Source organism: Chrysemys picta, chromosome 1 (assembly GCF_011386835.1).
Source record: "Chrysemys picta bellii isolate R12L10 chromosome 1, ASM1138683v2, whole genome shotgun sequence".
In the NCBI taxonomy this organism is placed as follows: domain Eukaryota; kingdom Metazoa; phylum Chordata; order Testudines; family Emydidae; genus Chrysemys; species Chrysemys picta.
Genome location: NC_088791.1, coordinates 259,023,029 through 259,036,147, shown reverse-complemented (window position 1 = coordinate 259,036,147; position 13,119 = coordinate 259,023,029). Strand labels below are relative to the sequence as shown.

At 45.2% G+C, this 13,119-nt stretch overlaps 1 protein-coding gene across 7 annotated transcripts in view; it reads left to right on the top strand.

Annotated features, from left to right (window-relative positions):
* DNAJC3 (DnaJ heat shock protein family (Hsp40) member C3) overlaps positions 1-13,119 on the top strand; it is an 81,841-nt gene that overhangs the window by 61,284 nt on the left and 7,438 nt on the right. For all 7 annotated transcript variants that reach the window (XR_010597728.1, XM_065581054.1, XM_065581053.1 and 4 more), the window contains 2 exons: positions 1,921-2,026; positions 2,114-2,234. Coding sequence is in view for 6 of the 7 variants with exons in the window: in XM_065581054.1 (XP_065437126.1) it covers positions 1,921-2,026; positions 2,114-2,234 (227 nt within the window). In the remaining variant the exon portion in view is untranslated. The remainder of the gene's footprint in view (positions 1-1,920; positions 2,027-2,113; positions 2,235-13,119) is intronic.

The following is a 13,119-nucleotide window of genomic DNA, read 5'->3' as shown; positions in this document are numbered from 1 at the left end:
CATAACCACAGTTGTGCTAGGTGGTATGTAAAGTGATAGAGTGGAGGTAGCTTTTTCATCGTTTATCTGGATTTCAAATGTGGTGTGGTAGCAGATATGTTTTTTTAACTTTGAGGATGAAATCTGGAATACTTAAATTCTCAAATGTGCATTTCTTATATTTAGTAGTATGTGTGTAGGAAAACTAGTTTGCTTTACAGTACAGCAAAAATGACAAAGAAAGCAAAATTTTATCAGCAGAGTTGCTGCTAAATATTAAAAAAATCAATAAACTTTTTGAGTAATTTTATTGGTTTATTGTGTGGCCTCTCTGGAAAGCTTTATGTGGCTATTCATTTCAGCAGTAAATTCAAGTGTCAGTGCTGTTAATTTGTGTTAAATGTTGTCTCTTATTTAAAAGTGTATTTTAATGCATCAGTGTTTAAAAGTGGAGATCACAGCATATTTGCAAATAAAATATCACTGCAGCCTTTAAATACATTTTTCATGAGTTTGTCATGACTCAGGAAGCAAGAAAAGAATTATTGGAGCCTTGAAAGTTGCTATATATGTAATGTGCTCAGAACTTTTCTTCGGGATGCTAACACACACAACAAACAACATTAAAATAACTCTCTCTGATGGGATGCCAGCCTTAATCCATCCCAAATTTGTCTGAAGGGCTCTGAGACCAGCTCACAGTGAGGTGCATAGATAATGTATTGTTTGTGCTCCAAAATCTAGGCACTATGTGATTAGTTAGGGATGGAATGGAAACTTTAACCCCGCACTTCCGTTTGTGTTTCAGAAAAATCTTACATTTCAGACAAATGTTAGTTTCTGTGCATTTAAAAACAAACCTTGGTTCAGCTTTTTAGGCTGTTGGGAGTCACAGGAGCACAATAGTCAGTCTCTCTTTTGCCTCACTTGAATTGCTCATCAAATGGTGCTTTCATTCTGGAGCCTCCCTGCATATGAAAGTATGCAAAGTAGCATTGTCATGAACACTGCAGAAAGACAGACAAGCCACTGGAAATGTGATTTAACTGGTCATAACTTTATTAAGTAACACATCTGGGAACTATCCAGCAATAACTTGTCCAGTGCAGGTTGTTGTACCTGTGTAATCTGTTCCCCAACTAACCTGATCCCAGCCCATAGCTGGGACCCCACTGCCTTACCCTTATGTGAGGTTTAAGGGGGTTATCTCCTCACTATACTGGACATTAGGCACCCCAACTCCACCCCCACCTTCTTTAGGAGATGCCTTCTCCTAATCACGTCCAATTCCACTTTTTTAGGAACTAGATTCCCTATTGAACAAGTACCTGCACTGGGCACCTGTTAAGTTGCAACAGTGTGAATTTTACAGCCTAACTTAACCTACCACTGGGTCCCTGGGCTGCTGAAAGGAAGGCAAAAAAGTCATTCTGCCTGGCTAAGCTGGCAGTGAGGGAAAAATTCCTTACATGATACCCACAGCAAGGCCCTGAAACTCTGTCCTCCTGTAACCCCAAGGCAGGGAGGGAAGAACTTTCCTCGTGCAGAATGGTTCTTCCAGGCAGTGGGAGAGGACTTATAAGCCTTCCCCTTTCGGTGTGTGGGAGCTGATAGACTTCTGCATGCATCTGTCCAGCCAATCAACCAAAGATCCCCCTCCTCTTCCTCTTCTCAAACCCATGAAGGGGTGGGTGGGTGGGGGGGGTGCAGTTCTTAAAGGGGCTAAGAGTTTTCTTTCTCCTGCTGGCCCAGACACAGCCTCTGAGGCTGAGAGGGGCATTGCAAGAGATGCACATCATCCCAAACCAAACAAATTGCCCAGTGATAGTTTCCAAGTTACTTTGTATGAGTTGGTACGTTTAATGACCACTGAAGAATTGATACAGTTGCTTAGAAAATAATTGTGTTCCAAAATACTGTTTATTTTCGCAATTAAAATAGGTACACAGATGCCATCAGTAAATATGAATCTGTAATGAAAACGGAGCCAAAGGTCCCTATTTACACTACTCGTGCCAAAGAAAGGATCTGTCACTGCTTCTCAAAGGTAAAAAAGAACGTTTTTATCCTTGTGAGTAAATAATATTTCACAAGAAAAACAAACACAAACATTGTTTTCCCTTTCCCTTTTCAGAATGAGCAGTCTGCTGAAGCCATAAAAGTTTGCACAGAAGTTCTGCTGCTGGAACCAGCTAATGTGAATGCTTTAAAAGACAGAGCAGAAGCCTATTTATTAGAAGACCAATATGAGGAAGGTAAAACTTTTGACTTAAGATTTATGTTTTCAGTCTTTAAAGAATACTGCCAGAATAACTCCTCCAGACAACCTCTGCTGAAGCGTTTACTGGCAATCTTCACAAACGTTTGGATGCTACAATATGTTTTATGGCATGCAATCAGTGCTGATACTTCTGTTTTCTTTAACTGAATTGTTATTAAGACCGCAATACACGCCTATCTTTATCCTATGCAAAGTTGTCTTAAAAGCATACAGTGAGGTAAGGGCAATTAAGGGCTTGTCTACAAGACACAGCAAAGCATGCCAGAGGAGTATAATTTGTAAAGCACAATAACACGCTGCACTCTAACTGCCCCATGTAGGCCTTGCTGGCATGCTCTGAAAAATACCAGGACTACATTAATGAAAATTAGGTATCTTTTTGAGTGTACCAGCGGGGCCTAAACAAGGCAGTTAGAGCACTTTACAAATCATTCCCTACTACAGTGCTTTTGCTAGTGCTACGTAGACAAGTCCTTAGATCAGGGGTGGGCAAACTACGGCCCGGGGGGCCACATCCGGTCCTTCAGATGTTTTAATCCAGCCCTCGAACTCCTGCCGGGGAGCAGGGTCCGGGACTTGCCCCGCTCTGCACGTGCCGTGGCTCTGCAGCTTCTGGAAGCAGCAGCATGTCCTCCCTCTGTCTCCTACACGTAGGGGCAGCAAGGGGATGCTGCATGCTGCCCCCCGCCGGAAGTGCTGCCCCCACAGCTCCCAACTGCAACCAATGGGAGCTGCAGGGGCGGCACCTACAGACGGGGCAGCACGTAGAGCTGCCTGGCCATGCCTCCATGTAGGAGCTGGAGTGGGGACATGCTGTTGCTTCCAGGAGCTGCTTGAGGTAAGTACCGCCTGGAGCCTGCACCCCTGACCCCTTCCAGCGCCCCTGCCCCAGCCCGGAGCTCCCTCCCGCACCCTGAACTCCTCATTTCTGGCCCCACCCCAGAGCCCCCAATTTTGTGAGCATTCATGGCCCGCCATACAATTTCCTTATGCAGATGTGGCCCTCGGGTCAAAAAGTTTGCACACCCCGTCTTAGATGGTTAGAGGTTTGATGTGACATATTGGAGAGATTGCAAAGACTAGATTTATTAAGCCTTGAAAGAAGAATAAGAAGAGACTTAATTGGAGTATAGTATTCAAAATTGACAAAGGCACAGTGGAAGCTGATTACCCATTTCTTTCTTTTTATCCTGTCCCCAAATATGAATAAGGGATACATTATGAAATTAGATGGGAATATAGAACTAATAAAGAGAAATGATGTTTCATGCATCAGCCTATGGAATTCACTGCCACTGGAAATAGTTACTGATGATGGGTTTTTAAAATATATGGATAACTTTATAGCCATTAATAACACTTCAAGCTATGGTAAAAGGAGGTGGTAATAATAAAATTTCATGGCTTGGTAAGCTAATTTCCTTTAGTGGGTAGGAGGTCCCCATGCTGCCACTCCCTCAAATATAGCACAACATAACCTGCTACATATATTCTGAGATAGGACTAATCTTCTGAAGTGTTGCTCAGAGGAGGCCAGTGAATAGGGTTATAATGTCCAAGCAGCAGTGACTAGATTCAGTGCACTTGCCTAGAGAATAGTTGGGCAGAAAGCCTCCGGGAGGGGAGCATGCTTAGGGCTGATCTACACTGGGGGGCGGAAAATCGATCCAAGATATGCGAATAGCGTAGCTGAAGTCGAAGTATCTTGGATCAAATTACCTGGGGTCCACACGGCGTGGGATCGATGGCTGCGGCTCCCCCGTCAACTGCGCTACCGCCGCTCGCTCTGGTGAATTTCTGGAGTCGACGGTGAGCACGTTTGGGGATCTATATATCGCGTCTTAACGAGACATGATATATCGATCCCGGATAAACCCGTATCGGCGGGTAGTGAAGACGTATCCATCGAATTGACATTCACTTCATCTTTAAGAAGGAACAGTGTGTATTTTCTTCTGGTGCTAGGTTCACTGCACTCTGGTCATGCCAACTGTACTCCCGATCATGCCTCTCTTGAGGTGTGCAGCACTAATTGTTCCCATCCCTTCCACTCTTTCTTCACTAGAGAACTTGCATGCCTGTATTTTTACTATTTGCAACATCTAAAAATGTTAGTCACTTAAAAAAAAGTGTTACCAAGCTTTCTGCAACTGTTCTTCAAGATGTGTTGCATGTGTCCATTCCCATGTAGGTGTGTGCATGCCCTGAGTACAGTTGCCGGAATTTTTCCCCTAATGGTATCCATAGGGTCGGCTCCAGTGCCCTCTGGTGCTGCATGCTCATAGCGCCAGTATAAAGGGCCCTGCTGACCCTGCACTCCCTCAATTTCTTCTTACTGGCTGACTTCGATAAGGGGATGGAGGCTGGGTTTTGGAATGGACATATGCAACACATCTCAAACAACAACAGTTACAGAAATATTAGTAATTGTTCTTCAAATGCTTGCGCATATCCATTCCAATGTAGGTGACTTTCAAGCAGTTGCACAGGAGGTGGGCTCTTAGTTCAAGAACAAGCTGATTGCAAGCCTGCATGGCTGAAGTTGGCATCATCTCTGGCCTGCTGGGTGATGGCAAAGCATGTTGAGAACATGTGCACCGAAGACCAGGTTACTGCCCTGAATAGGAACTTGTCCTAGGAAAGCGGCCAAGGAGGCTTGCGATCTTGTGGAATGAGCAGTCAGGTTAGCCGGAGGAGGAACACCGGGCAGCTTGTAACGTGCACAAATGCATGATGTAATCCAGGATGCGATTCTCTGGGTGAAGATGGGAAGGCCTTTCAGCCTCTCAGTTCTCTCTATGAGCAGCTGGGTTGATCTGCGAAACGGCTTGTTTCTTTGTATATAGAATGCCAGGGCATGTTTAACATCTAAGGAGTGTAGACGTTGCTCCTCCCTGTTCACATGCGGCTTTGGGAAGAACACTGGTAGGAAGATTGCTTGATTGCAGTGGAATTGCTAAACCACTTTCAGGAGGAACGCTGGGTGCAGATGCAGCTGCACCTTATCCCCTAAAGAGGATTGTATATGAGGGCTCCAATGTGAGGACACAGATTTCCAAATCCCTTCTGGCTGAGTTGATGGCCACTAAGAAGGACACTTTCCAGGAGTGATGAACCAACGAGCACCTTGAAAGCAGCTCGAACTGGGGAGCTATAAGCTTTGATAAGACGAGGTATAGGTCCCAGAAAGGAATAGGCTGTCTTGCCTGGGCTATAACCTCTCCAGGCCTTTAAGAAAACTAATAACCATCTCATGCAAAAAGACAGACTGGTGGTTGACCCAGGGATGGAAGACTGATATCGCTGCTAGGTGGACCTTGACTGAAGAAATAGCCAGACTCTGTTGTTTGAGATGCAAAAGGTACTCTAACATAGTTGCAATGAGGACTGTGTGAGCGGAACTCTGCGTTGGGAGGACTAGATGGAGAATTGCTTCCATTTTGCAAGGTAAGTGGCTCTGGTGGAGGGTTTTCTATTGCCTAGCAGGACTCCATGGACTTACTCGGAGAAAGCTTGCTCCTCAGGATTCAGCCATGGAGCTTCTAGGCTGTCAGATGGAGAGCTGAGGTTTGGGTGGAGAAGCCGACTGGTCTCGGGAGATCAGGTCTGGGTGTAGCGAAAGCAGGAGTGGGCGTCTCCATCGAGAGGCCTAACAGCGTGGCGAACCAATGCTGCCTGGGCCATGCCGGTGCTATGAGAATTACCCAGGCCCAGTCCTACTTGATCTTCGTCAGAACCTTGCGTATCATCTGTATAGGGGGAAAGGCGTAATACAGGTGATCTATCCAGGATAGCAGGAAGGCATCCGTAAGAGACCTTGGGCTGTGGCCTTGCAGGGAACAGAACTGGTCGCATTTCCTGTTGTTGTAGGTAGCAAACAGGTCTATAAGGGGAGTCCCCCACCATTGGAAAATGCCCCCTGCGATGTCTGGCCAAAGGGACCATTCGTGTGAGAGAAGAAAGATCTGAAGAGGTAATCTACCAGCTGGTTCTGTTTTCCCAGTAGGTCTGATGCCTCAAGATGTATTGAATGCGTTATGCAGAACTCCCATAGCTGGATTGCTTCCTGGCATAAGGGGAAGGAGTAAGCTCTGCCCTGCCTGTTGATGTAGAACATGGCAGTCATGTTGTCCAGGAGAACTGAAATTACTTTGTTTGTAATGTGGGGCAGGAATGCTTGGCAGGCTAGATGGACTGTTCTGAGCTTTCTGACATTGATATGAAGAGAGAGCTCTTCTGGAGACCATAGGCCTTAAGTCTTGAGGGCCCCTAAGTGGGCTCCCCAATGCTGATGTGTCCAAGATTAGAGAGAGGGGCCACAAAAAGGGCACTCCTGCACAGACTATGCAGTTGTTCAGTCACCAAGTCAGTGAATCAAGGACTTGAGCCGGCATGGTGAGCTCTGAATCCAGGTGAATACACCCTGGCCAGTAACACTTGGAGAGGTCTGAGAGACAGCCTCACATAGAATATCAGGGTTGGAAGGGACCTCAGGAGGTCATCTAGTGCAACCCCCTGCTCAAAGCAGGACCAATCCCCAGTCAGATTTTTGCCCCAGATTCCCTAATTGGCCCTCTCAAGGATTGAACTCACAACTCTGGGTTTAGCAGGCCAATGCTCAAACCACTGAGCTATCCCTCCCCCCCGTACAATATAAGTGTATGATGTCATGTGGTTCAGAGGACTCAGACGTTTTTGAGCTGTTGTGACCGGGTGGGTCTGAAAGGACCTTATCAAAACTGTAATTGTCCAAAACCGGTCTTCCAGGAGCAAGGCTCTTGCCTGAATGGAGTTGAGAACTACACCAATGAACTCTCATCTCTCCACCAGGATGAGTGGATTTCTGTGTCTTTATCAGTAGGCCTAGGGCCCAGAAGGTTAATCGGCTGAGATGGATGTTGGATTCTACCTGAGTTCTTGACTGGCCTTTGACTAGCCAATTGTTGAGGTATGTGAAGACATTCACTCCATGCTTCCTGAGGAAAAGCTGCCCCCACTGCCATACATTTGGTAAAGACGCATGGAATGGCTGACAGGCCGAATGGAAGCACTGCAAACTGGTAATTTACTTGGTTCACAACAAATTTTAGGAACCTCTGTGGCCTTGGAAAATTGATATGTGGAAGTATATGTCCTTTAAATCGAGGGCAGTATACCAATCCCTCGGATCCAGAGAGGGAATGATGGAAGCTAGTACCAAAAGTTGCCTGTGAGAAGGGTCCCTGAAGAGGGACAGAGAGGGAGAGTGGGAAGTCGGGATAGACACAGACTGGAGGGTTTATACCACTTCTAGTGTGCTGAGTACCCAACGGTCTGAAGTAATGAAAGTCCGGGCTCTGAAGAAGTGGGACAAGCAGTTTGAAAACAGGTGTAATTGGATCCAATATTGCAGGGATTGAGAGGTCAACCTGAAGCATTTTGTCGAAAGGAGTGCTTCAAGCTGCCTGACTGTCTGGGGGTGGCCTGCATCAGCCCTGCTATGAAAGCCGGTGGCGGTTTACACCTGAACCTCCTGTTCTTCCTCCTGCAGGTCCCGTTTGGCTGGGCAAAGTAACGGCCAGTCTGTTGGGGCCTGTAATGCTTCCTGGATGCCGCTGGGGTATATAGCCCCAGGGATTTCAAAGTCACCTTAGAATCCTTAAGCCTGTAGAGCCTCGCATCAGTTTGCTCCAAAAAGAATGAGGGCCCTTCAAAGGGGAGGTCTTGGAGGGTTAATTGTATCTCCAGGGGGAAACCCAACTACTACAACCACGAGCTTCTGTGTGCTGTCGCTGCTGTGGCCATAGATCTGGCCACAGAATCAGCCACATCCAGGCCACCTGCTTTAGTAAGGCTTGGTAAGCCTTGTGGTCATCTTGCAGAGGCGACACACACACTGCTACCACAGCCTCATCTAGAGAAGGAGGAGGCTAGGACTAGCTGAAGGGTCACCACCCCACCCTTTGTATCAGCCAGGACCTGTGGGGCTGCTTCTTGAGGCTCAATGCCGGGCTCGGTACCGGAGGTGCTCTGCTTTATACCAGCGCTACAAGTGCACAGTCCCAGAGGATGTTGGAGCCAGCCTGACAGATACCACTAGGGGGAAAATATTCCAGCAATTGTGCTCAGGGCATGCTCATATCTACATTGGAATGGACATGTGCAAGCACTCGAAGAAGAAAATGTTTTACTTTAAACTGTTAGTTGATAGCAGTGTACTGTAGATGCACGTGGCATTCGGTAAAAATGAGCAATCTGTTACACCAAGTCTAATATGCATTTGTTAGAAATTAATGATGGGACATAACCTTTCATGTTCTGTGCAGCAAATTAATTACACTGGTGCTTAGCATTATGGGGCAATAAAGCAGTGTAATGGAGAAGTCCCTGCATTTTCATTACCCTCATCAGATGCAGTAGTGTATATATTATGGGCTGGTATAGCTTGCTGTGTTTTTAAGTGACTTGACAAAGTATTAAGCAGCAGGCAAAGTGCTTTGGTTCAAGTGACAAATCAGTGGGGCTAGCAGATGATCTAGCCATACAAGAATGAATAGCAATCTTATTTATGCTTTGTTTGTAAAAGATAGTGTGAATCACTAGGGCATCAGAAGTATTCTTTCTAGCTTTTGTTTTTGAATACCTTACTTGAAACAAAAATCTCACTCTTGTCAAGTGTCTAATATAAATTGGCTAGCACCTCCTGCTGTCTTGCACAGAAACAGCAAAAAGATAAATGTAACACCTGCTGAGAAATACCATCTGCTTGAAAATAATCTTGATGCAAAGACTTTTACTTAGGAGTCTTAGACTTATAATGAAACTCTCAAGATTATAACACAGTGAAGGGGAAAGTGCTTATTACACATAAAATGCAAATCAAGGCCTGTTGAAGAATATTAAAATTTGAAGTCTAAGTATTTCACTTATTACTTTATGGCAATAATTCAATTTTCTTATGAAGAAATGTTTTGTTCTTCTAAAAGAAGAAACCAAATCTAGAAAAACTACTTCTAATGCTCCAGTGATTCAACATGGTATCTCTTATGAACAAAGCACAAAACAAACTGCATACCTCTTCAAAATGCCTAGTCCCTTTGCACAGTCATTGCAGTATTTTGCTTGTTATGTATCTGATAAAGACTACATGCTGTTGAAATAGAAGCCGTATTCATCTGATGAAGTGAGAATTCCAAGTAGAAGCACATATTATGTATGGGATTTAAAAGCAAAATTTTATTTATATGCTATATTGTTTCTTCCTAAACAAATATAACCGTATGGTATGTATGTGTCTGCATAGATTTCAGATGATTAGCTGTTCTGTTGTCATCATAAACCCATGTAAAAGGGGGCCTTGTAGCATATGCTGCTTGGGCACCAAGGGCTGAAAACAAATGCACATTGAAGATAGGTCCTATATAATGAAACCTCCAACTGCGTTGAGTATTTAAGACTAGTGGTATAACTGCAGTGGCCTCTTTCCAGTGCTGATTGTTGCAACCTGCCTGCCAATTGCTGTAAACATCCTACCTGCAGAATGCTCTGATTATGCCCTTGCCTCTTCTATATTTCTCTTTAGTTGCTGTAGCATAGATTCCAAGGCCCTAGGACTATTGTGATAATCTAGTCTGACTGCCATAGGGCTATCTGAATTAATTCTTATTTAAATTACAGCATATCTTTTAGGCAGAATATCCAAACTTGATTTTAAAATTGCCAGTTAGGAGAAATCCACCATTACCCTTGGCAAATTGTTCCAATGGTTAATTATTCTCACTGTTCAAATTTTTTGCCTTATTTATTTCTTGTCTAAATTTCTCTAGCTTCACCTTCTAGCCATTGGATCTTGGTATACCTTTGTCTGCTAGATTGATAAAGGGTTTTTCAGAGTTTTGTTCCCCATGTAGGTATTTAAGGCCAGAGCTACAAGGGGACTAAGGTGCCGCTGAGATCCATAATCTCCTGCTTGGCAGCTGCCTAACCCCATAGGCATCTAAATTGGTGCCTAAATTTTTGCTGTAAAAGTCCCCAATGTATCTGGTGCTTTCTCACACTAGGCACCTGGACAAAGTCCCAGCCTGAGCCACAAATTAGATTAAAAACAGGCATTCTCCCACCTATCTTGCTGACAGGGCCCAATCTGCATGCTTAGAGGGCATTTTAAAATACAAGGAGGTGGAGGTTTGGTACTATAGTAATAACTGGGCCTACAGATTTACCCTAATTATAAGCTCAGCTGTAAAAAGTAAGTTCATAAAATGTCATCGTAACCTAGAACAATAAATGTTCATGGGGGAAAAAGTGCTAAAAAGGGGGACAAAAACCTAAATTAGTCCAAACAAAAAGGCCTATTAATATAACTCAAGGCCTGTGTTAAAATCATTCCTAATAAATAAGAGAAGTGTGGGACCAGAACTTGATGAACCCAAATTGGTATGCCAGAAATAAGGCCTAACTGGTAAACAAAATAATAAAAGGACAGTCTGTTCTGCCTGCTACTTCCGTTTGGAGACCTTACAAAGAGGCTTAAGGTGGAGGGAGGGAAGAAACTTTTTTACCATCACCACAGATGCAGTGGATGGATTTTGGGGTGACACCCAGACCTTAATACTCCACTGGGATGCTCAACCATTATCGCTGCACCAGTGAGGACCCCAGCCTAATATGTGTGAGATCCTACTCTTTCTTCTTCTCCTTTGTGTGTCGCTTTCTGTCCCCCACTGTCTTCCTCCTATCCACTCTCTCTGCTTTTTACCTGATCCTGAAATCAACTGCGCTGCATGGCACCCACACCAAAAGCTCTGCTCGGCCTGAGGACCAGTGAAGGAGCAGGACCTGCCAGACCAATCAGATGGTGTCTCTGCCTTGGCAGGTGACTTGGGGTACAGAGCAACAGCTGTTGTGGTGGACCTTGCAGCCTAAAGCATCTGTCCATGATTCACATGCCACCCCGTATCCTGAGAACATCAACAAAAGCCATATTTTCCCCATCTTTGCTATCCTCTCTCTTCTCTCCTGTGTCTCTCCGTTTTGTCAAAAGCAGGAAAGTGACTCATTTCAGACTCAGAGCTGAACCACAGAGCTAACCTTCCCCACTAAAAGGGATTGTTTAACAAAATAAGACTAGCCAATATTCATCCTCCTGAAAAAGACTTTAATACAGAGGTCCAAAAACTGTGGGGAGGAACGTTTGGGAGGGTGCAACTGGGGCCCAGGCCAGCCCCCACCGTGGGCCAGGAGGGAGCACCACCCAGCTCTGCTCCTGGCCCTGGCCCCATGCCCAGGGACCCAGCTGCCAGCCCCAGCCTCAGCTCCCTTGCCCCTCTCCGCGTCCCCACCTCCTCGAGCTGCGGCGCCGCTCCTGGTCCTGGCTCCGGGGAGGGCATGGACAGGGATGAGGGTGTGTGTGTGTGTGAGAAAATTTGGGGACCATTGCAATAGGTTTTGATTCACTTTGTTGTGCATTGTCACTGAGTTTTGCTTTTTGTCTTGTTTTAATCAAGGGGGGACCTCTAACCTGTGGCATGAATTTTCTGATGTGTTTGCCATGGTAGTGAGAATGCTGAGGTCTCTCTATACCAAACCTTGTTTATCACTGTCTAGTCTCATGTTAACACCTTTTACCTTCTGGCCCATATAGTCTATCTAAAGTCCCAACAGGGCCTCCCTGATAACTGTTCTCCCAGTGGTTAGAGCCCGTACTCCGGAAGTGGGAGCCCTGGGTTCAATTTCCCTCTTCTCTGCCTGACAGGGAGAAAAGCTTTGAACAGGAGTCTTCCCCCCTCTCAGGAGAGCACCCTAACCATTGGTGCGGGGCTCCCCCTCTCTCTCCTGTTGAAACTGTTCCACTGTGGAATACACCTCTGGTGTTTCTTGCAAGGCGCCTAAGCTGAGTGGATCACAGACAGAAGAGGCACCTCCTGCAACCTGGATTTAGGCACCAAGCTCTGTGGGAGGGGTGAGGCTTAGGACACCCCCCTTCCATTATTACCCATTGGTGAGTTTAGGCAGCTTCACAGCTAGCATGCTGGCTCTTGTGGAACATCTTTTCAGGTGCCTGCCTTTCCCTCTGCATTGCGTGGAGAGCCTAAGCTTTGTGGATTCCTGTGATTTTTATAAAAGTTGGGTGTTACAACACTGCGTGTAGCAACACCTCAGTCCTCTTACATACTGTGATCAACTCATCCTTTATCTTTCTCTTGTTTAAGCGAAACTGAGTCCCTGGAATCTGTCACTATAAGGCATGTTTCCCAATCTTTTTTTCAATGCACCCTACAAGGAAACTTTCTTCTGACCAACCACTAAGTCCCATTTCCTCCCTTCCCTACCCATTCAAAAAAGTGCTTGATCCTGACTTTCCTTAGATCCATTTAGGGTCCCACTTCAATCAAAGTCTAAAATTAAAGTCAGGATCCTCACATAATCCTTCTCCCCACAAGTACTTGGTCCTGAATTCCTTCTCTCCACCCTCTTTGCCCCATCCCAAACAAGACCTAGATCCAGACTTCCTTCTGATGCCTTGGGATGCTGCCAGTTTCCAGGTGTGCTCCATATTCGAAGGATTAAAAACTACAAGTTAATTTCCTTGCTTTGGTGAGTTAGGCCTTGCCTACGCTGGGTTAGCCAGGAGTGCAAACCCCCTAGTATAGACAAGATTTACCTTGGGGCATCACAATTTGTTTGAGCATCTGAGGGATTCCAAAGTGCATTAAGAAATGCATTCCAAAGTGCATAGGCAGATAAAACAATGAACTTCATTGAGTAAGAGTCAGAATATAGTTCTTGTCTGATACTTACAAATACCAAGGAAAATATGACCAAATTAAAAGACTTTTTCATAAAGTTTCAGCAATTAGTTTTGCTGCTTACAAATAATA